At 50.7% G+C, this 23,958-nt stretch overlaps 1 protein-coding gene across 1 annotated transcript in view; it reads left to right on the plus strand.

The window, feature by feature from the left end:
* Window positions 1–21,131, plus strand: part of LOC106572960 (plexin-B1) — an 86,424-nt gene extending 65,293 nt beyond the window's left edge. Inside the window, exons 4-8 of the mRNA XM_045696113.1 lie at window positions 1,317–1,496; window positions 4,545–4,673; window positions 14,182–14,282; window positions 18,606–18,750; window positions 21,105–21,131. Of these exons, the coding sequence (XP_045552069.1) occupies window positions 1,317–1,496; window positions 4,545–4,673; window positions 14,182–14,282; window positions 18,606–18,750; window positions 21,105–21,131 (582 nt within the window). The remainder of the gene's footprint in view (window positions 1–1,316; window positions 1,497–4,544; window positions 4,674–14,181; window positions 14,283–18,605; window positions 18,751–21,104) is intronic.
* The last annotated feature ends 2,827 nt before the right edge of the window (window positions 21,132–23,958 follow it).

A 23,958-nucleotide genomic window follows, 5' to 3' on the forward strand; every position in this document is an offset into this window, starting at 1 on the left:
ATACTGCATGACATGTAGCCTGAAAACACTGTTATACTGCATAACAAGTAGCCTGAAAACACTGTTATACTGCATAACAAGTAGGCTGAAAACACTGTTATACTGCATAACAAGTAGCCTGAAAACACTGTTATACTGCATAACAAGTAGCCTGAAAACACTGTTATACTGCATAACAAGTAGGCTGAAAACACTGTTATACTGCATAACAAGTAGGCTGAAAACACTGTTATACTGCATAACAAGTAGCCTGAAAACACTGTTATACTGCATAACAAGTAGGCTGAAAACACTGTTATACTGCATAACAAGTAGCCTGAAAACACTGTTATACTGCATAACAAGTAGGCTGAAAACACTGTTATACTGCATGACATGTAGCCTGAAAACACTGTTATACTGCATAACAAGTAGGCTGAAAACACTGTTATACTGCATGACATGTAGCCTGAAAACACTGTTATACTGCATAACAAGTAGGCTGAAAACACTGTTATACTGCATAACAAGTAGGCTGAAAACACTGTTATACTGCATGACATGTAGCCTGAAAACACTGTTATACCGCATAACAAGTAGCCTGAAAACACTGTTATACCGCATAACAAGTAGCCTGAAAACACTGTTATACCGCATAACAAGTAGCCTGAAAACACTGTTATACTGCACAACAAGTAGCCTGAAAACACTGTTATACTGCATAACAAGTAGGCTGAAAACACTGTTATACCGCATAACAAGTAGGCTGAAAACACTGTTATACTGCATAACAAGTAGCCTGAAAACACTGTTATACCGCATAACAAGTAGCCTGAAAACACTGTTATACCGCATGACAAGTAGGCTGAAAACACTGTTATACCGCATAACAAGTAGCCTGAAAACACTGTTATACCGCATAACAAGTAGCCTGAAAACACTGTTATACTGCACAACAAGTAGCCTGAAAACACTGTTATACCGCATAACAAGTAGGCTGAAAACACTGTTATACCGCATAACAAGTAGGCTGAAAACACTGTTATACTGCATAACAAGTAGCCTGAAAACACTGTTATACCGCATAACAAGTAGCCTGAAAACACTGTTATACCGCATAACAAGTAGCCTGAAAACACTGTTATACCGCATAACAAGTAGCCTGAAAACACTGTTATACCGCATAACAAGTAGCCTGAAAACACTGTTATACCGCATAACAAGTAGGCTGAAAACACAAGAAGAAGAAACTTATTGTGATGTCGTCGCCGGCTGGAGTGGCTTTAAACGAATGTAAAATCAATCAACCAATCACGTCTGACCTTTCTTTGATCTAGGATTCGTTAAAGGAGTACCCGTGTGGAGGGGAACACACCCCCAGCCCCATCGCCTCTGCTGTTCCCCTGTCAGCCACGCCTTCTCTCACCAGGGAAACTCAGCTCACCGCCGTCACCACCGCTACCGAGGCCGGCCACACCATCGCCCTGCTGGGGGACAAGAAGGGATGGCTGCATAAGGTAGGCTATACGCACGTGCACCATCGCCCTGCTGGGGGACAAGAAGGGATGGCTGCATAAGGTAGCCCAACGCTCTAACCACTAGGCTACCTGCTGGTTACTGGCCCAACGCTCTAACCACTAGGCTACATGCTGGTTACTGGCCCAACGCTCTAACCACTAGGCTACCTGCTGGTTACTGGCCCAACGCTCTAACCACTAGGCTACATGCTGGTTACTGGCCCAACTCTCTAACCACTAGGCTACCTGCTGGTTACTGGCCCAACGCTCTAACCACTAGTCTACCTGCTGGTTACTGGCCCAATTCTCTAACCACTAGGCTACCTGCTGGTTACTGGCCCAACGCTCTAACCACTAGGCTACCTGCCGCCCCAGATTAGGCTACCATATATGTCACATTCTCCCACATTTCTAATTGACAACACAGGGAACCAAACATGTGCTTAGGGTCATTGTCCTATTGGAAGGTGAACCTTCGTCCCAGTCTGAGGTCCTGAGCGCTCTGGAGCAGGTTTTCATCAAGGATCTCTCTGTGCTTTGCTCTGTTCGTTTTTCTGTTAAATGTGTCTCACGTCATCTACTGATATCTCTTTATCGTATTGGCTCCTAGTCTGTCAAATCAAATCAATTGTATTTCTATAGCCCTTCTTACATCAGCTGATATCTCAAAGTGCTGTACAGAAACCCAGCCTAAAACCCCCAAACAGCAAGCAATGCAGGTATAGAAGCACGGTGGCTAGGAAAAACTCCCTAGAAATGCCAAAACCTAGGAAGAAACCTAGAGAGGAATATATCATTACATTTGAAATGTTAGATTTTTTTTATGCATGTATTAACGCATCAATTATACAAACATACAATTCATTTGAGTTCAGTGGTTCCTCAGCCCAGACTCCCAGTGGTTCCTCAGGATAGACTCCCAGTGGTTCCCCAGTCCAGACTCCCAGTGGTTCCTCAGTCCAGACTCCCAGTGGTTCCTCAGTCCAGACTCCCAGTGAGTTCCTCAGTCCAGACTCCCAGTGGTTCCTCAGTCCAGACTCCCAGTGGTTCCCCAGTCCAGACTCCCAGTGGTTCCTCAGTCCAGACTCCCAGTGGTTCCTCAGTCCAGACTCCCAGTGACTTCCCCAGTCCAGACTCCCAGTGAGTTCCTCAGTCCAGACTCCCAGTGGTTCCTCAGTCCAGACTCCCAGTGGTTCCTCAGTCCAGACTCCCAGTGGTTCCCCAGTCCAGACTCCCAGTGAGTTCCTCAGTCCAGACTCCCAGTGGTTCCCCAGTCCAGACTCCCAGTGGTTCCTCAGTCCAGACTCCCAGTGGTTCCCCAGGACAGACTCCCAGTGGTTCCTCAGTCCAGACTCCCAGTGGTTCCCTCAGTCCAGACTCCCAGTGGTTCCTCAGTCCAGACTCCCAGTGAGTTCCTCAGTCCAGACTCCCAGTGGTTCCTCAGTCCAGACTCCCAGTGGTTCCCCAGTCCAGACTCCCAGTGGTTCCCCAGTCCAGACTCCCAGTGAGTTCCTCAGTCCAGACTCCCAGTGGTTCCTCAGTCCAGACTCCCAGTGGTTCCTCAGTCCAGACTCCCAGTGGTTCCCCAGTCCAGACTCCCAGTGGTTCCCCAGTCCAGACTCCCAGTGGTTCCTCAGTCCAGACTCCCAGTGAGTTCCTCAGTCCAGACTCCCAGTGGTTCCTCAGTCCAGACTCCCAGTGAGTTCCTCAGTCCAGACTCCCAGTGGTTCCTCAGTCCAGACTCCCAGTGAGTTCCTCAGTCCAGACTCCCAGTGGTTCCTCAGTCCAGACTCCCAGTGAGTTCCTCAGTCCAGACTCCCAGTGGTTCCTCAGTCCAGACTCCCAGTGGTTCCCCAGTCCAGACTCCCAGTGGTTCCTCAGTCCAGACTCCCAGTGAGTTCCTCAGTCCAGACTCCCAGTGAGTTCCTCAGTCCAGACTCCCAGTGAGTTCCTCAGTCCAGACTCCCAGTGGTTCCTCAGTCCAGACTCCCAGTGGTTCCTCAGTCCAGACTCCCAGTGGTTCCTCAGTCCAGACTCCCAGTGGTTCCTCAGTCCAGACTCCCAGTGGTTCCTCAGTCCAGACTCCCAGTGGTTCCCCTCGGCCAGACTCCCAGTGGTTCCTCAGTCCAGACTCCCAGTGGTCCCTCAGTCCAGACTCCCAGTGGTTCCTCAGTCCAGACTCCCAGTGGTTCCCCAGTCCAGACTCCCAGTGGTTCCTCAGTCCAGACTCCCAGTGGTTCCCCAGTCCAGACTCCCAGTGGTTCCTCAGTCCAGACTCCCAGTGGTTCCCCAGTCCAGACTCCCAGTGGTCCCTCAGTCCAGACTCCCAGTGAGTTCCTCAGTCCAGACTCCCAGTGGTTCCTCAGTCCAGACTCCCAGTGAGTTCCTCAGTCCAGACTCCCAGTGGTTCCCCAGTCCAGACTCCCAGTGAGTTCCTCAGTCCAGACTCCCAGTGAGTTCCTCAGTCCAGACTCCCAGTGAGTTCCTCAGTCCAGACTCCCAGTGAGTTCCTCAGTCCAGACTCCCAGTGAGTTCCTCAGTCCAGACTCCCAGTGGTTCCTCAGTCCAGACTCCCAGTGGTTCCTCAGTCCAGACTCCCAGTGGTTCCCCTCGGGACAGACTCCCAGTGGTTCCTCAGTCCAGACTCCCAGTGGTTCCCCAGTCCAGACTCCCAGTGGTCCCTCAGTCCAGACTCCCAGTGGTTCCCCAGTCCAGACTCCCAGTGGTTCCCCAGTCCAGACTCCCAGTGGTTCCCCAGTCCAGACTCCCAGTGGTTCCCCAGTCCAGACTCCCAGTGGTTCCCCAGTCCAGACTCCCAGTGGTCCCTCAGTCCAGACTCCCAGTGGTTCCCCAGTCCAGACTCCCAGTGGTTCCCCAGTCCAGACTCCCAGTGGTTCCCCAGTCCAGACTCCCAGTGGTTCCCCAGGACAGACTCCCAGTGGTTCCTCAGTCCAGACTAGAGTCAGTATGAGAGAGGAGATAACATGACTGTCCTGAGGTGCCAACACACCATAAATAATCTTCACTTCTTCTTCTCTACACGATCAGGTATTTCTCCAGCCTGACACATCAGGGACGTTGTATCAGAGTGTATTGGTGGACCGGGACAGTCCAGTCAACGCTGACCTAATCCTGGACCAGTCTGGACAGAATGTTTACGTCCTCACTGACAGCAAGGTAACCCCTAGTCACTACCCCTAGACTCTAACCCCTAGCTACTACCCCTAGACTCTAACCCCTAGCTACTACCCCTAGACTCTATCCCCTAGCCACTACCCCTAGACTCTAACCCCTAGCTACTACCCCTAGACTCTATCCCCTAGCCACTACCCCTAGACTCTATCCCCTAGCCACTACCCCTAGACTCTATCTCCTAGCCACTACCCCTAGACTCTAACCCCTAGCTACTACCCCTAGACTCTATCCCCTAGCCACTACCCCTAGACTCTAACCCCTAGCTACTACCCCTAGACTCTAACCCCTAGCCACTACCCCTAGACTCTATCCCCTAGCTACTACCCCTAGACTCTAACCCCTAGCTACTACCCCTAGACTCTATCCCCTAGCCACTACCCCTAGCCACTACCCCTAGACTCTATCCCCTAGCCACTATCCCTAGACTCTATCCCCTAGCCACTACCCCTAGCCACTACCCCTAGACTCTAACCCTAGCCACTACACCTAGACACTACCCTAGACTCTAACCCCTAGACTCTATCCCCTAGCCACTACCCCTAGACTCTAACCCCTAGCCACTACCCCTAGACTCTATCTCCTAGCCACTACCCCTAGACTCTATCCCCTAGCCACTACCCCTAGACTCTATCCCCTAGACTCTATCCCCTAGCCACTACCCCTAGACTCTATCTCCTAGCCACTACCCCTAGACTCTATCCCTTAGCCACTACCCCTAGACTCTAACCCCTAGCCACTACCCCTAGACTCTAACCCCTAGCCACTACCCCTAGACTCTATCCCCTAGCCACTACCCCTAGACTCTAACCCCTAGCCACTACCCCTAGACTCTATCTCCTAGCCACTACCCCTAGACTCTATCCCCTAGCCACTACCCCTAGACTCTATCCCCTAGACTCTATCTCCTAGCCACTACCCCTAGACTCTATCCCCTAGCCACTACCCCTAGACTCTAACCCCTAGCTACTACCCCTAGACTATAACCCCTAGCCACTACCCCTAGACTCTATCCCCGAGCTACTACCCCTAGACTCTAACCCCTAGCTACTACCCCTAGACTCTAACCCTTAGCCACTACCCCTAGACTTTATCTCCTAGCCACTACCCCTAGACTCTAACCCCCTAGCTACTACCCCTAGACTCTAACCCCTAGCTACTACCCCTAGACTCTATCTCCTAGCCACTACCCCTAGACTCTATCCCCTAGCCACTACCCCTAGACTCTATCCCCTAGCCACTACCCCTAGACTCTATCCCCTAGCCACTACCCCTAGACTCTATCCCCTTGCCACTATCCCTAGACTCTATCCCCTAGCCACTACCCCTAGCCACTACCCCTAGACTCTAACCCCTAGCCACTACACCTAGACACTACCCCTAGACTCTAACCCCTAGACTCTATCCCCTAGCCACTACCCCTAGACTCTAACCCCTAGCCACTACCCCTAGACTCTATCTCCTAGCCACTACCCCTAGACTCTATCTCCTAGCCACTACCCCTAGACTCTATCCCCTAGCCACTACCCCTAGACTCTATCCCCTAGACTCTTTCCCCTAGCCACTACCCCTAGACTCTATCTCCTAGCCACTGCCCCTAGACTCTGTCCCTTAGCCACTACCCCTAGACTCTAACCCCTAGCCACTAACCCTAGACTCTATCCCTTAGCCACTACCCCTAGACTCTAGCCCCTAGCCACTACACCTAGACACTACCCCTAGACTCTAACCCCTAGACTCTATCCCCTAGCCACTACCCCTAGACTCTATCCCCTAGCCACTACCCCTAGACTCTATCTCCTAGCCACTACCCCTAGACTCTATCCCCTAGCCACTACCCCTAGACTCTATCCCCTAGACTCTATCCCCTAGCCACTACCCCTAGACTCTATCCCCTAGCCACTACCCCTAGACTCTATCCCCTAGCCACTATCCCTAGACTCTATCCCCTAGCCACTACCCCTAGCCACTACCCCTAGACTCTAACCCCTAGACTCTATCCCCTAGCCACTACCCCTAGACTCTAACCCCTAGACTCTATCCCCTAGACACTACCCCTAGACTCTAACCCCTAGACTCTATCTCCTAGCCTCTACCCCTAGACTCTAACACCTAGCTACTACCCCTAGACTCTAACCCCTAGCTACTACCCCTAGACTCTATCCCCTAGCCACTACCCCTAGACTCTAACCCCTAGCTACTACCCCTAGACTCTATCCCCTAGCCACTACCCCTAGACTCTCTCCCCTAGCCACTACCCCTAGACTCTATCCCCTAGCCACTACCCCTAGACTCTATCTCCTAGCCACTACCCCTAGACTCTAACCCCTAGCTACTACCCCTAGACTCTATCCCCTAGCCACTCCCTTGCACTACCCTAGACTCCTAACCCCTAGCCACTACCCCTAGACTCTATCCCTAGCTACTACCCCTAGACTCTAACCCCTAGCTACTACCCCTAGACTCTATCCCTAGCCACTACCCCTAGACTCTATCCCTAGCCACTATCCCTAGACTCTATCCCCTAGCCACTACCCCTAGACACTACCCCTAGACTCTAACCCCTAGCCACTACACCTAGACACTACCCCTAGACTCTAACCCCTAGACTCTATCCCCTAGCCACTACCCCTAGACTCTAACCCCTAGCCACTACCCCTAGACTCTATCTCCTAGCCACTACCCCTAGACTCTATCCCCTAGCCACTACCCCTAGACTCTATCCCTAGACTCTATCCCCTAGCCACTATCCCTAGACTCTATCTCCTAGCCACTACCCCTAGACTCTATCCCTTAGCCACTACCCCTAGACTCTAATCCCTAGCCACTACCCCTAGACTCCTAACCCCTAGCTACTACCCCTAGACTCTATCCCTAGCCACTACCCCTAGACTCTATCCCTAGCCACTACCCCTAGACTCTATCCCTAGCCACTACCCCTAGACTCTAACCCCCTAGCTACTACCCCTAGACTCTATCCCTAGCCACTACCCCTAGACTCTAACCCCTAGCCACTACCCCTAGACTCTATCCCTAGCCACTACCCCTAGACTCTATCCCTAGACTCTATCCCCTAGCCACTACCCCTAGACTCTAACCCCTAGCTACTACCCCTAGACTCTATCCCCTAGCCACTACCCCTAGACTCTATCCCCTAGCCACTATCCCTAGACTCTTTCCCCTAGCCACTACACCTAGACACTACCCCTAGACTCTATCCCCTAGACTCTATCCCCTAGCCACTACCCCTAGACTCTATCTCCTAGCCACTACCCCTAGACTCTAACCCCTAGCTACTACCCCTAGACTCTAACCCTAGCTACTACCCCCTAGACTCTAACCCCTAGCCACTACCCCTAGACTCTATCCCCTAGCCACTACCCCCTAGACTCTATCCCCTAGCTACTACCCCTAGACTCTATCCCCAGCCCACCCCCTAGCCACTACCCCTAGACTCTATCCCCTAGCCACTACCCCTAGACTCTATCCCTAGCCACTACCCCTAGCCACTACCCCTAGACTCTAACCCCTAGCCACTCCGCACTACCCCTAGACTCTAACCCCTAGACTCTATCCCTAGCCACTACCCCTAGACTCTAACCCTAGCCACTACCCCTAGACTCTATCCCCTAGCCACTACCCCTAGACTCTATCCCTAGCCACTACCCCTAGACTCTATCCCCTAGCCACTACCCCTAGACTCTATCCCTAGCCACTACCCCTAGACTCTATCCCCTAGACTCTATCCCTAGCCACTACCCCTAGACTCTATCCCTAGCCACTACCCCTAGACTCCTATCCCTAGCCACTACCCCTAGACTCTATCCCCAGCCACTGACCCCTAGACTCTATCCCCTAGCCACTACCCCTAGACTCTACCAGACTCTACCCTAGCCACTACCCCTAGACTCACCCCTAGACTCTATCCCTAGCCACTACCCCTAGACTCTAACCCCTAGACTCTATCCCCTAGCCACTACCCCTAGACTCTATCCCTAGCCACTACCCCTAGACTCTATCCCCTAGCCACTACCCCTAGACTCTATCCCCTAGCCACTACCCCCTAGACTCTAACCCCTAGCCACTACCCCTAGACTCTATCCCTAGCCACTACCCCTAGACTCTATCCCTAGCCACTACCCCTAGACTCTATCCCTAGCCACTACCCCTAGACTCTATCCCTAGCCACTACCCCTAGACTCTATCCCTAGCCACTACCCCTAGACTCTATCCCTAGCCACTACCCCTAGACTCTAACCCCTAGCCACTACCCCTAGACTCTATCCCCTAGCCACTACCCCTAGACTCTAGCCCCTAGCCACTACCCCTAGACTCTATCCCTAGCCACTACCCCCTAGACTCTATCCCTAGCCACTACCCCTAGACTCTATCCCCTAGCCACTACCCCTAGACTCTATCCCCTAGCCACTACCCCTAGCCACTACCCCTAGACTCTAACCCCTAGCCACTACACCTAGACACTACCCCTAGACTCTAACCCCTAGACTCTATCCCCTAGCCACTACCCCTAGACTCTATCCCCTAGCCACTACCCCTAGACTCTATCTCCTAGCCACTACCCCTAGACTCTATCCCCTAGCCACTACCCCTAGACTCTATCCCCTAGACTCTATCCCCTAGCCACTACCCCTAGACTCTATCTCCTAGCCACTACCCCTAGACTCTATCCCTTAGCCACTACCCCTAGACTCTATCCCCTAGCCACTACCCCTAGACTCTATCTCCTAGCCACTACCCCTAGACTCTATCTCCCTAGCCACTACCCCTAGACTCTATCCCCTAGCCACTACCCCTAGACTCTATCCCCTAGCCACTACCCCTAGACTCTATCCCCTAGCCACTACCCCTAGACTCTATCCCTAGCCACTACCCCTAGACTCTATCCCCTAGCCACTACCCCTAGACTCTATCCCCTAGCCACTACCCCTAGACTCTAACCCCTAGACTCTATCCCTAGCCACTACCCCTAGACTCTATCCCTAGCCACTACCCCTAGACTCTATCCCCTAGCCACTACCCCTAGACTCTATCCCCTAGCCACTACCCCTAGACTCTATCCCCTAGCCACTGCCCTAGCCACTACCCCTAGACTCTATCCCCTAGCCACTACCCCTAGACTCTATCCCCTAGCCACTACCCCTAGACTCTATCCCTAGCCACTACCCCTAGACTCTATCCCCTAGCCACTACCCCTAGACTCTATCCCTAGCCACTACCCCTAGACTCTATCCCTAGCCACTACCCCTAGACTCTATCCCCTAGCCACTACCCCTAGACTCTATCCCCTAGCCACTACCCACCCCTAGACTCTATCCCCTAGCCACTACCCCTAGACTCTATCCCCAGCCACTCCCTAGCCACTACCCCTAGACTCTAACCCCTAGCCACTACCCCTAGACACTACCCCCTAGACTCTAACCCCTAGACTCTATCTCCTAGCCACTACCCCTAGACTCTAACCCCTAGCCACTACCCCTAGACTCTATCCCCTAGCCACTACCCCTAGACTCTATCCCCTAGCCACTACCCCTAGACTCTATCCCCTAGACTCTATCCCCTAGCCACTACCCCTAGACTCTATCCCCTAGCCACTACCCCTAGACTCTATCCCTAGCCACTACCCCCTAGACTCTATCCCCTAGCCACTACCCCTAGACTCTATCCCTAGCCACTACCCCTAGACTCTATCCCCTAGCCACTACCCCTAGACTCTATCCCTAGCCACTACCCCTAGACACTACCCCTAGACTCTACCCCTAGCCACTACCCCTAGACTCTATCCCCTAGCCACTACCCCTAGACTCTATCCCCTAGCCACTACCCCTAGACTCTATCCCCTAGCTACTACCCCTAGACTCTATCCCCTAGCCACTACCCCAGACTCTATCCCTAGCCACTACCCCTAGACTCTATCCCCTAGCCACTACCCCCTAGACTCTATCCCTAGCCACTACCCCTAGACTCTAACCCCTAGCCACTACCCCTAGACTCTATCCCCTAGCCACTACCCCTAGACTCTATCCCTAGCCACTACCCCTAGACTCTAACCCCAGCCACTACCCCCTAGACTCTATCCCCAGCCACTACCCCTAGACTCTATCCCCTAGCCACTACCCCTAGACTCTATCCCCTAGCTACTACCCCTAGACTCTATCCCCAGCCCACCCCTAGCCACTACCCCTAGACTCTATCCCTAGCCACTACCCCTAGACTCTATCCCTAGCCACTACCCCTAGACTCTATCCCCTAGCCACTACCCCTAGACTCTATCCCTAGCCACTACCCCTAGACTCTATCCCTAGCCACTACCCCTAGACTCTATCCCCTAGCCACTACCCCTAGACTCTATCCCTAGCCACTACCCCTAGACTCTACCCTAGACTCTATCCCCTAGCCACTACCCCTAGACTCTATCCCCTAGCCACTACCCCTAGACTCTATCCCTAGCCACTACCCCTAGACTCTATCCCTAGCCACTACCCCTAGACTCTATCCCCTAGCCACTACCCCTAGACTCTATCCCTAGCCACTACCCCTAGACTCTATCCCTAGCCACTACCCCTAGACTCTATCCCCTCCTAGCCACTACCCCTAGACTCTATCCCTAGCCACTCACCCCTAGACTCTATCCCCTAGCCACTACCCCTAGACTCTATCCCTAGCCACTACCCCTAGACTCTATCCCCTAGCCACTACCCCTAGACTCTATCCCTAGCCTACTACCCCTAGACTCTATCCCCAGCCACTACCCCTAGACTCTATCCCCTAGCCACTACCCCTAGACTCTATCCCCTAGCCACTACCCCTAGACTCTATCCCCTAGCCACTACCCCTAGACTCTATCCCCTAGACTCTATCCCTTAGCCACTACCCCCTAGACTCTATCCCCTAGCCACTACCCCTAGACTCTATCCCCTAGCCACTACCCCTAGACTCTATCCCTAGCCACTCACCCCTAGACTCTATCCCTAGCCACTACCCCTAGACTCTATCCCCTAGCCACTACCCCCTAGACTCTATCCCCTAGCCACTACCCCTAGACTCTATCCCTTAGCCACTACCCCTAGACTCTATCCCCTAGCCACTACCCCTAGACTCTATCCCTAGCCACTACCCCTAGACTCTATCCCCTAGCCACTACCCCTAGACTCTATCCCCTAGCCACTACCCCTAGACTCCTATCCCTAGCCACTACCCCTAGACTCTAACCCTAGCCACTACCCCTAGACTCTATCCCCTAGCCACTACCCCTAGACTCTATCCCTAGCTACTACCCCTAGACTCTATCCCCTAGCCACTACCCCTAGACTCCTATCCCCTAGCCACTACCCCTAGACTCTACCCTAGACTCTACCCCTAGCCACTACCCCTAGACTCTATCCCTAGCCACTACCCCTAGACTCTATCCCCTAGCCACTACCCCTAGACTCTATCCCTAGCCACTACCCTAGACTCTATCCCTAGCCACTACCCCTAGACTCTATCCCCTAGCCACTCACCCCTAGACTCTATCCCCTAGCCACTACCCCTAGACTCTATCCCTAGCCACTACCCCTAGACTCTATCCCTAGCCACTACCCCTAGACTCTATCCCCTAGCCACTACCCCTAGACTCTATCCCCTAGCCACTACCCCTAGACTCTATCCCCTAGCCACTACCCCTAGACTCTATCCCCTAGCCACTACCCCTAGACTCTATCCCCTAGCCACTACCCCTAGACTCTATCCCCAGCCACTCCCCTAGCCACTACCCCTAGACTCTATCCCCTAGCCACTACCCCTAGACTCTATCCCCTAGCCACTACCCCTAGACTCTACCCCTAGACTCTATCCCTAGCCACTACCCCTAGACTCTATCCCCTAGCCACTACCCCTAGACTCTATCCCCTAGCCACTACCCCTAGACTCTATCCCCTAGCCACTACCCCTAGACTCTATCCCCTAGCCACTACCCCTAGACTCTAACCCTAGCCACTACCCCTAGACTCTATCCCTAGCCACTACCCCTAGACTCTATCCCCTAGCCACTACCCCTAGACTCTATCCCCAGCCACTCACCCCTAGACTCTATCCCCAGCCACTACCCCTAGACTCTATCCCCTAGCCACTACCCCTAGACTCTATCTCCTAGCCACTACCCCTAGACTCTATCCCTTAGCCACTACCCCTAGACTCTATCCCCTAGCCACTACCCCTAGACTCTAACCCCTAGCCACTACCCCTAGACTCTATCCCCTAGCCACTACCCCTAGACTCCAATCCCCTAGCCACTACCCCTAGACTCTATCCCCTAGCCACTACCCCTTAGCCACTACCCCTAGACTCTATCCCCTAGCCACTACCCCTAGACTCTATCCCTAGCCACTACCCCTAGACTCTATCCCCTAGCCACTACCCCTAGACTCTATCCCTAGCCACTACCCCTAGACTCTATCCCTAGCCACTACCCCTAGACTCTATCCCCTAGCCACTACCCTAGACTCTATCCCCTAGCCACTACCCCCTAGACTCTAACCCCTAGCTACTACCCCTAGCCACTACCCCTAGACTCTAACCCCTAGCCACTACCCCTAGACTCTATCCCCTAGCCACTACCCCTAGACTCTATCCCCTAGACTCTATCCCTTAGCCACTACCCCTAGACTCTATCCCCTAGCCACTACCCCTAGACTCTAACCCCTAGCCACTACCCCTAGACTCTATCCCCTAGCCACTACCCCTAGACTCTATCCCCTAGCCACTACCCCTAGACTCTATCCCCTAGCTACTACCCCTAGACTCTATCCCCTAGCCACTACCCCTAGACTCTATCCCCTAGCCACTACCCCATCCACTACCCCTAGACTCTATCCCCTAGCCACTACCCCTAGACTCTATCCCCTAGCCACTACCCCTAGCCACTACCCCTAGACTCTATCCCCTTGCCACTACCCCTAGACTCTATCCCCTAGCCACTACCCCTAGACTCTATCCCTAGCCACTACCCCTAGACTCTATCCCCTAGCCACTACCCCTAGACTCTAACCCCTAGCCACTACCCCTAGACTCTATCCCCTAGCCACTACCCCTAGACTCTATCCCCTAGCCGCTACCCCTAGACTCTAATCCCCTAGCCACTACCCCTAGAAACTATCCCCTAGCCACTACCCCTAGACTCTATCCCCTAGCCACTACCCCTAGACTCTAGCCCCTAGCCACTACCCCTAGACTCTAACCCCTAGCCACTACCCCTAGCCACTACCCCTTTGACTCTAACCCCTAGCCACTACCCCTTTGACTCTAACCCCTAGCCACTACCCCTAGCCACTACCCCTAGACTCTAATCCCCTTATCCATGTGGATAATATACCTAATGTCCCTCTCTCTCTCTCTACTCTCTCTCCCCCCTCTCTCCTTTCCCTATTTCTCTTTCCCTCTCTTTCTAACCTCTCTCTCTCCTCTCTCTCTCTCTCTCTCTCTCTCTCTCTCTCAGGTGTCCAAGGTGGCTGTATCTCAGTGTGAACAGCAGCCTGACTGCCAGTCCTGTCTGTCTGTCAGAGATCCTTACTGTGGCTGGTGCGTCCTGGAGGGAAGGTACACAGCTACTCTTCCTGGGGTTTATTATGGATCCCCATTAGTTCCTGCCAAGGCAGCAGCTACTCTTCCTGGGGTTTATTATGGATCCCCATTAGTTCCTGCCAAGGCAGCAGCTACTCTTCCTGGGGTTTATTATGGATCCCCATTAGTTCCTGGGGTTTATTATGGATCCCCATTAGTTCCTGGGATTTATTATGGATCCCCATTAGTTCCTGCCAAGGCAGCAGCTACTCTTCCTGGGGTTTATTATGGATCCCCATTAGTTCCTGCCAAGGCAGCAGCTACTCTTCCTGGGGTTTATTATGAATCCCCATTAGTTCCTGTCAAGGCAGCAGCTACTCTTCCTGGGGTTTATTATGGATCCCCATTAGTTCCTGCCAAGGCAGCAGCTACTCTTCCTGGGGTTTATTATGAATCCCCATTAGTTCCTGCCAAGGCTGCAGCTACTCTTCCTGGGGTTTATTATGGATCCCCATTAGTTCCTGTCAAGGCAGCAGCTACTCTTCCTGGGGTTTATTATGGATCCCCATTAGTTCCTGCCAAGGCAGCAGCTACTCTTCCTGGGGTTTATTACGGATCCCCATTAGTTCCTGGGGTTTATTATGGATCCCCATTAGTTCTTGTCAAGGCAGCAGCTAATCTTCCTGGGGTTTATGGATCCCCATTAGTTCCTGCCAAGGCAGCAGCTACTCTTCCTGGGGTTTATTATGGATCCCCATTAGTTCCTGCCAAGGCAGCAGCTACTGTTCCTGGGGTTTATTATGAATCCCCATTAGTTCCTGCCAAGGCAGCAGCTACTCTTCCTGGGGTTTATTATGGATCCCCATTAGTTCCTGCCAAGGCAGCAGCTACTCTTCCTGGGGTTTATTATGGATCCCCATTAGTTCCTGCCAAGGCAGCAGCTACTCTTCCTGGGGTTTATTATGGATCCCCATTAGTTCCTGCCAAGGCAGCAGCTACTCTTCCTGGGGTTTATTATGGATCCCCATTAGTTCTCTGCCAAGGCAGCAGCTACTCTTCCTGGGGTTTATTATGGATCCCCATTAGTTCCTGCCAAGGCAGCAGCTACTCTTCCTGGGGTTTATTACGGATCCCCATTAGTTCCTGCCAAGGCAGCAGCTACTCTTCCTGGGGTTTATTACAGATCCCCATTAGTTCCTGTCAAGGCAGCAGCTACTCTTCCTGGGGTTTATTATGGATCCCCATTAGTTCTTGCCAAGTCAGCAGCTACTCTTCCTGGGGTTTATTACGGATCCCCCATTAGTTCCTGTCAAGGCAGCAGCTACTCTTCCTGGGGTTTATTATGGATCCCCATTAGTTCCTGTCAAGGCAGCAGCTACTCTTCCTGGGGTTTTATTATGGATCCCCATTAGTTCCTGTCAAGGCAGCAGCTACTCTTCCTGGGGTTTATTATGGATCCCCCATTAGTTCCCGCCAAGGCAGCAGCTAATCTTCCTGGAGTTTATTATGGATCCTCTTAGTTCCTGCCAAGGCAGCAGCTACTCTTCCTGGGGTTTATTATGGATCCCCATTAGTTTCCTGTCAAGGCAGCAGCTACTCTTCCTGGGGTTTACTTGGATCCCCGTTAGTTCCTGTCAAGGCAGCAGCTACTCTTCCTGGGGGTTATTATGGATCCCCGTTAGTTCCTGTCAAGGCAGCAGCTACTCTTCCTGGGGTTTATTATGGATCCCCGTTAGTTCCTGCCAAGGCAGCAGCTACTCTTCCTGGGGGTTATTATGGATCCCCATTAGTTCCTGCCAAGGCAGCAGCTACTCTTCCTGGGGTTTATTATGGATCCCCATTAGTTCCTGCCAAGGCAGCAGCTACTGTTCCTGGGGTTTATTATGAATCCCCATTAGTTCCTGCCAAGGCAGCAGCTACTCTTCCTGGGGTTTATTATGGATCCCCATTAGTTCCTGCCAAGGCAGCAGCTACTCTTCCTGGGGTTTATTATGGATCCCCATTAGTTCCTGCACAGCAGCTACTCTTCCTGGGGTTTATTATGGATCCCCATTAGTTCCTGCCAAGGCAGCAGCTACTCTTCCTGGGGTTTATTATGGATCCCCATTAGTTCCTGCCAAGGCAGCAGCTACTCTTCCTGGGGTTTATTATGGATCCCCATTAGTTCCTGCCAAGGCAGCAGCTACTCTTCCTGGGGTTTATTACGGATCCCCATTAGTTCCTGCCAAGGCAGCAGCTACTCTTCCTGGGGTTTATTACAGATCCCCATTAGTTCCTGTCAAGGCAGCAGCTACTCTTCCTGGGGTTTATTACGGATCCCCATTAGTTCCTGCCAAGTCAGCAGCTACTCTTCCTGGGGTTTATTACAGATCCCCATTAGTTCCTGCCAAGGCAGCAGCTACTCTTCCTGGGGTTTATTACGGATCCCCATTAGTTCCCCTGTCAAGGCAGCAGCTACTCTTCCTGGGGTTTATTACGGATCCCCATTAGTTCCTGTCAAGGCAGCAGCTACTCTTCCTGGGGTTTATTATGGATCCCCATTAGTTCCTGCCAAGGCAGCAGCTAATCTTCCTGGAGTTTATTATGGATCCTCATTAGTTCCTGCCAAGGCAGCAGCTACTCTTCCTGGGGTTTATTATGGATCCCCACATTAGTTCCTGTCAAGGCAGCAGCTACTCTTCCTGGGGTTTATTATGGATCCCCATTAGTTCCTGTCAAGGCAGCAGCTACTCTTCCTGGGGTTTATTATGATCCCCATTAGTTCCTGCCAAGGCAGCAGCTAATCTTCCTGGGGTTTATTATGGATCCTCATTAGTTCCTGCCAAGGCAGCAGCTACTCTTCCTGGGGTTTATTATGGATCCCCAATTAGTTCCTGCTAAGGCAGCAGCTACTCTTCCTGGGGTTTATTATGGATCCCCATTAGTTCCTGCCAAGGCAGCAGCTTCTCTTCCTGGGGTTTATTATGGATCCCCATTAGTTCTGCCAAGGCAGCAGCTACTCTTCCTGGGGTTTATTATGGATCCCCATTAGTTCCTGTCAAGGCAGCAGCTACTCTTCCTGGGATTTATTATGGATCCTCATTAGTTCCTGCCAAGGCAGCAGCTACTCTTCCTGGGGTTTATTATGGATCCCCATTAGTTCCTGCCAAGGCAGCAGCTACTCTTCCTGGGGTTTATTATGGATCCCCATTAGTTCCTGTCAAGGCAGCAGCTACTCTTCCTGGGGTTTATTATGGATCCCCATTAGTTCCTGCCAAGGCAGCAGCTACTCTTCCTGGGGTTTACTGTGGATCCCCATTAGTTCCTGTCAAGGCAGCAGCTACTCTTCCTGGGGTCCAGCGGTGCATATGTTATCGTGTGTCTGTGTTTGTGTCTCTTCACAGTCCCCGCTGTTCCATAAGGTGTATTTTCATCTGTTTTTTAAATCTGATTCTACTGCTGCATCAGTTACCTGATGTGGAAAAGAGTTCCATGTAGTCATGGCTCTATATAGTACTGTGCACCTCCCATAGTCTGTTCTGGACTTGGGGACTGTGAAGAGACCTCTGGTGGCATGTCTTGTGGGTATGGATGGGTGTCTGAGCTGTGTGCCAGTCAGTTTAAACAGACCTCTGGTGGCATGTCTTGTGGGGTATGTATGGGTGTCTGAGCTGTGTGCCAGTAGTTTAAGCATACCTCTGGTGGCATGTCTTGTGGGGTATGTATGGGTGTCTGAGCTGTGTGCCAGTAGTTTAAACAGACCTCTGGTGGCATGTCTTGTGAGTATGTATGGGTGTCTGAGCTGTGTGCCAGTAGTTTAAACAGACCTCTGGTGGCATGTCTTGTGGGGTATGTATGGGTGTCTGAGCTGTATGCCAGTCAGTTTAAACAGACCTCTGGTGACATGTCTTGTGGGGTATGGATGGGTGTCTGAGCTGTGTGCCAGTTGTTTAAACAGACCTCTGGTGGCATGTCTTGTGGGGTATGGATGGGTGTCTGAGCTGTGTGCCAGTAGTTTAAACAGACCTCTGGTGGCATGTCTTGTGGGGTATGTATGGGTGTCTGAGCTGTGTGCCAGTAGTTTAAACAGACAGCTTGGGGCATTCAACATGTTAACACTTACAAATACAAGTAGTGATGAAGTCCATCTCTCCTCCACTTTCAGCCAGGAGAGATTGACATCAAATTATTAATATTATCTCTCTGTGTACATCCAAGGCCAGCTGTTTGCCCTGTTCTGACCTGTCTCTTTCCCTGACCACACCCGAAGTAGTCCAGGTGTGACTACTGTGTTTATACCGTGTTTATAACCTGTGTTTATACCGGCCGTTTCCTCTGTCACACGTTTCCTGTTAACCTGTGTTTATACCGCTGACGCAGATGCACTCGTAGACTGGAGTGTAGTCGTGAGGGCCAGGCCAACCACTGGCTGTGGAGCTGCCAGCCTGCCAACCAGCCTGCCAACCAGTGTGTGACTGTCCAGAGCCTAACGCCTGTCATCCAGAGCAGAGAGGAGGAGACTCAGGTGGGTTACAGATCTTCAACAGTATAGTATATCTACAAACATTGTGTGACAGATCTGTTGGAGGAGACATGGTGGAGTAACTCAGTGGAGGTGTCTGCACTGGTTTAGGGGTAGTCTGGGCTGGTCTATGGGTAATGTCTGGGCTGGTCTAGTGGGTAATGTCTAGGGGGTAATGTCTGGTCTGGTCTAGGGGGTAATGTCTAGGGGGTAATGTCTGGGCTGGTCTAGGGGGTAATGTCTAGGGGGTAATGCTCTGGGCTGGTCTAGGGGGTAATATCTAGTGGGTAATGTCTGGGGAATGTCTGGGCTGGTCTAGGGGTAATGTCTGGGCTGGTCTAGGAGGTAATGTCTAGTGGGTAATGTCTGGGCTGGTCTAGTGGGTAATGTCTAATGGGTAATGTCTGGACTGGTCTAGTGGGTAATGTCTGGGCTGGTTTAGGGGTAATGTCTGGACTGGTCTAGGGTAATGTCTAGTGGGTAATGTTTAGGGTTTAATGTCTGGGCTGGTCTGGGGTAATGTCCGGGCTGGTAGGGTAATGTCTAGTGGAATGTCTGGGCTGGTCTAGGGGTAATGTCTGGGCTGGTCTAGTGGGTAATGTCTGGGTTGGTTTAGGGGGTAATGTCTAGTGGGAATGTCTGGGCTGGTTTAGGGGTAATGTCTAGTGGGTAATGTCTGGGCTGGTCTAGGGGTAATGTCTGGGCTGGTCTGGGTAATGTCTGGGCTGGGTTAGGGGTAATGTCTGGGTTGGTCTAGTGGTAATGTCTAGTGGGTAATGTCTGCGTTGGTCTGGGGGGTAATGTCTGGGCTGGTCTAGGGGGTAAGTGTCTGGGCTGGTCTAGGGGGTAATGTCTGGGCTGATTTAGGGGTAATGTCTGGTTGCTCTAGTGGAATGTCTAGTGGGTAATGTCTGGGTTGGTCTGGGGGGTAATGTCTGGGCTGGTTTAGGGGTAATGTCTGGGCTGGTGTAGGGGTATGTCTAGTGGGTAATGTCTAGTGGGTAATGTCTAGTGGGTAGTGTCGGGCTGGTTTAGGGGAGTCTGGGCTGGTTTACTGGGTAATGTCTGGGCTGGTCTAGGGGGTAATGTCTGGGCTGGTCTAGGGGTAATGTCTGGGCTGGTTTAGGGGGTAATGTCTGGGCTGGGTGTAGGGGGTAATGTCTAGGGTGTAATGTCTGGGCTGGTTTACTGGGTAATGTCTGGGCTGGTTTAGGGGGTAATGGGCTGGTCTAGGGTAATGTCTCGGCTGGTTTTAGGGTGAATGTCTCCAGTGGGTAATGTCTGGGCTGGTTTAGGGTAATGTCTGGGCTGGTTTAGGAATGTTGGTAATGCCTCTAGTGGGTAATGTCTGGGCTGGTTTAAGGGTAATGTCTGGGCTGGTTTAGGGGTAGGTCTAGTGGGTTTGTCTAGTGTGTAATGTTGGGCTGGTCTAGGGGTAATGTCTGGGCTGGTTTAGGTGAATGTCTAGTGGAATGTCTCAGTGGTTAATGTCTGGGCTGGTTTAGGGGTAATGTCTGGGCTGGTTTAGGGGTAATGTCTAGTGGGTAATGTCTAGTGGGTAATGTCTAGTGGGTAATGTCTGGGCTGGTTTACTGGGTAATGTCTGGGCTGGTCTAGGGGACATGTCTGGGCTGGTTTAGGGGTAATGTCGGGCTGGTCCAGGGTAATGAGTGGGTAATGTCTAGTGGGTAATGTGTGGGCTGGTCTAGGGGGTAATGTCTAGTGGGTAATGTCTGGGCTGGTTTAGGGGTAATGTCTGGGCTGGTTTAGGTGAATGTCTAGTGGGTAATGTCTAGGGGGTAATGTCTGGGCTGGTTTAGGGTGAATGTCTAGTGGAATGTCTAGGAGTAACGTCTGGGGCTGTTTAGGGGTAATGTCCGGTTGGTATAGGGCTAATGCCTAGTGGGTAATGTCTGGGGTAATGTCTAGGGCTAATGTCTGGGGCTGGTTTAGGGCTAATGTCTAGTGGGTAATGTCTAGGGGGTAAAATGTTGGGCTGGTTTAGGGGTTAATGTCTAGTGGGTTGTCTAGTGGGTAATGTCTGGGCTGGTTAGGGGTAATGTCCGGGTTGGTATATGGGCGAACAATCTAGTGGGTAATGTCTAGGGGTAATGTCTAGGGGAATGTCTGGGCTGGTTTAGTGTCTGGGCTGGTTTAGGGTAATGTCCGGGCTGGTCTAGTGAGTATTGCTTCAGTGGCTAATGTCTGGAGCTGGTCCTGCAGCAAATGTATTTATTAATCCCTCCACACCCACCTTGTATGTCTCTCCCCCCACTCTATATCTGTCCCAACAAACTTCAAAATGCTTTATAAAAATATATATATATAATATAATGAGGGCGAGATCTCTATGCCAGGTGTCTCTAACAGTACGCCCAATGTAGTTTTCCCACCTGTCAGAGGAGGGAGTTCTATCCTGCTCCTTCGAACCCTCCTCAGCCAGCTTCATCGCTGAAGGGAACCATCCAAATTTCATGCCTGTCAACCGCTCCCTGCCTGAGCCTCCTTCCCACCCAGCCCACCAGGAAGTGGTAGGTTGCTATTTTTATTTTACATTTTTTATATATATATATATATATATATATAAAAATCTTGTAATTATTAAATTTGTATTCATAATTATTTACCCAATGGATCAATTAATCACTGTCATTAATTTATTATTTGAATCAAATGAATTTAATTGAGAGAATAACCGGGAGTGTAGCTAGCGTGTTAGCGAAGTGATTTACCAGCAGCAATGTGGAGGGTTGTCAGTTCGAATCCCGCAGTCTGACTGGGAAAATCTGGCGGTATGTGAACCGGCAACCAGAGTGGTTGCTAGAGCCAAACTAGATGCCGTTGTCCTGCTGTTGTGCTCTTGGAGCATACACTTAGCCCCCACAACAACTGTTCCTCGCACCTCTTCAGAAAAATGGTATATGTAACAGAGTCTGTTGCAGCGCCCTAAGGAGTAGTTTCATTTGGCCTGTTTAACAGAGCCCGTCGCAGCAAACAAGGAAGTAGTTTCATTTGGCCTGTTTAAGAGTCCGTCACAGCGCTAAGGAAGTAGTTTTGGCTCAGTTTGAACACTAGTCTGTCATAGCCTAAGGAAGTAGTTTCATCTTGGCCTGGTTTTATTAGAGTCTGTTGTCAGTAAGAAGTAGCCTTATCAGTTGCCTGTTTAACAGAGAATCTGCTCGAGCAGCTGCTAAGGAAGTAGTTTCATTGGGCCCGTTTAACAGAGTCTGTCACAGCGCTATGAAGTAGTTTCATTTTGGCCTGTTTAACACAGTCTGTCACAGCGTAAGGAAGTAGTTTCATGCCATTGCTTAACAGAGTCTCATTAGTTACTAAGGAAGAACATTCGCCTGTTTAATAGAAAACTGTCATAGCTTTAAGTATAGGTTTCATTTTGGCTCATTAACAGAGGCATGGTACCTATTTTTTAAATAGCTGCCAATCAGCCAATTTGTTGCTTGTCTAGCCTCTTGGCCCAGAGTTGCCTTGAGAATACAGTGTGAGTAAATACCATGGATTAGTTCGGGTGTTTTGACTCCTGAGCAAACCTGTGTTGTGTATGAAACATTTGTGATTTTCATATTCCGAAATGGGGAAAAATGATGACTTAAAGAATAAACCTCAAGTCCAGTAAAGTTTACAAGCCCCTTATTGGGAATGATGAGTAAAGGTACATATGGTCAGTAATGTTTAATACTTATTTTAACAGTATAAAGATGGGATTACAAGAGAACAGGTTTATGTTAACTTGAAGGAAAGACTGAGTCTATTCAAACGCCAGTCAGATACATAGTACATTACTTGAGAGACATAGACAAGACATTCTTGAGTTTACTTGTACAATTATAAATATTTGGGTATTTTTTGGTTTGATGAACATATTACCTTCTATACGAAACATCTGCCCTGGGACGACTTAGCAAGTAGAGCTCTCAGGGGAGTAATAGGAAAACTGTAAAACCAATCAAGATATTGGATATGCCATATATTCCAAACTGTATCAGACATGTGTGTGTCCTGTTCTGACCATTCAGCAGGACTATTCAAAAAGTAAATACGACATTCACTTGGACTTGCCAAGGCACCTAAAGGACTCCTTAGAACATGAGAGAAACAAGATTCTTCTGGTCTGATGAAACCAAGATTGAACTCTCTTTTGCTTGAATGCTTGTTTCACTTCTGGAGGGAACCTGGTGCATCATGCTGTAGGGATCATTTTCAGCGCAGACTGGGAGACTAAACAGATTGAGGAGAGATGAATGGAAAGAGGTGCTGCAGAGAGATCTTCTTGATGAAAACTGCTCCGAGAGCTCAGGACCAAGATCAGTGAAGGTTCACCAACAGGACAACGACTCCCAAGCACAGCCAAGACAACGCAGGAGTGAGTCAGGATGAAGTCTCTTAATGTCTTGGAGTGGCCCAGCTAGAGCCCGGATTCTGGAACCCAATCGAACATCTCTGGAGAGACCGAAAGAAGCAGTAGTGGGCAACACTCCCCATCCATCCTGGGACAGAGCTTGAGAGGATCAGAGAAGAATGAAGAAACTCCCAAAATACAGGTGTGTTGTTTATATCTACCAAGAAGACTCATATTGTAATTCACAAAAAGGTACTTCAACAAGTATCGAGTAGTATATTCAATACTTATGTAAATGTGATATTTAAGTTTAACATTTTTAATAAATTAGCAAACATTTTTAAACCTGTTTTTGCTTTGTCGTTATGGGGTATTGTGCAAAGATCGATGAGGAAAAAAAGATTTAATACATTTTGAATTTAGTTTGTAACATGTAAACAAACAGGAAAAGTGAAGGGTTCTAAATACTTTCGAAGGCATTGCATATCTTTCGTCCTCAGACATATAATTCCCTAATGTTTCTGGCGTGTGTCTCGCGATGTTTAAGCAGTATACTGTATGTAGTACTGGTATTATTAGTATATATCTCAATATGGCTCATATTCAGTTCGTTCGTCTATTCGTTCATCGTCTGCTCGTCTGTCTGTTCGTCTGTCTGTCTGGTCTGTTCGCCTGGTCTGGGTTCGTTCGTCTGTCTGCGTTCGTTCGTTCGTCTGTTCGTCTGTCTGTCTGGCTCGTCTGTCTGTCTGTTCGTTCGTTCGTCTGTCTGGTCTCAATATATTCTTTATGGCCTGCTCGTTCGTTCGTTCGTTCGTTCGTTCGTTCACCCGTTCGTTCACCCGTTCGTTCGTTTC

The sequence above is a fragment of the Salmo salar genome, chromosome ssa15, assembly GCF_905237065.1.
Source record: "Salmo salar chromosome ssa15, Ssal_v3.1, whole genome shotgun sequence".
Lineage (NCBI taxonomy): Eukaryota > Metazoa > Chordata > Actinopteri > Salmoniformes > Salmonidae > Salmo > Salmo salar.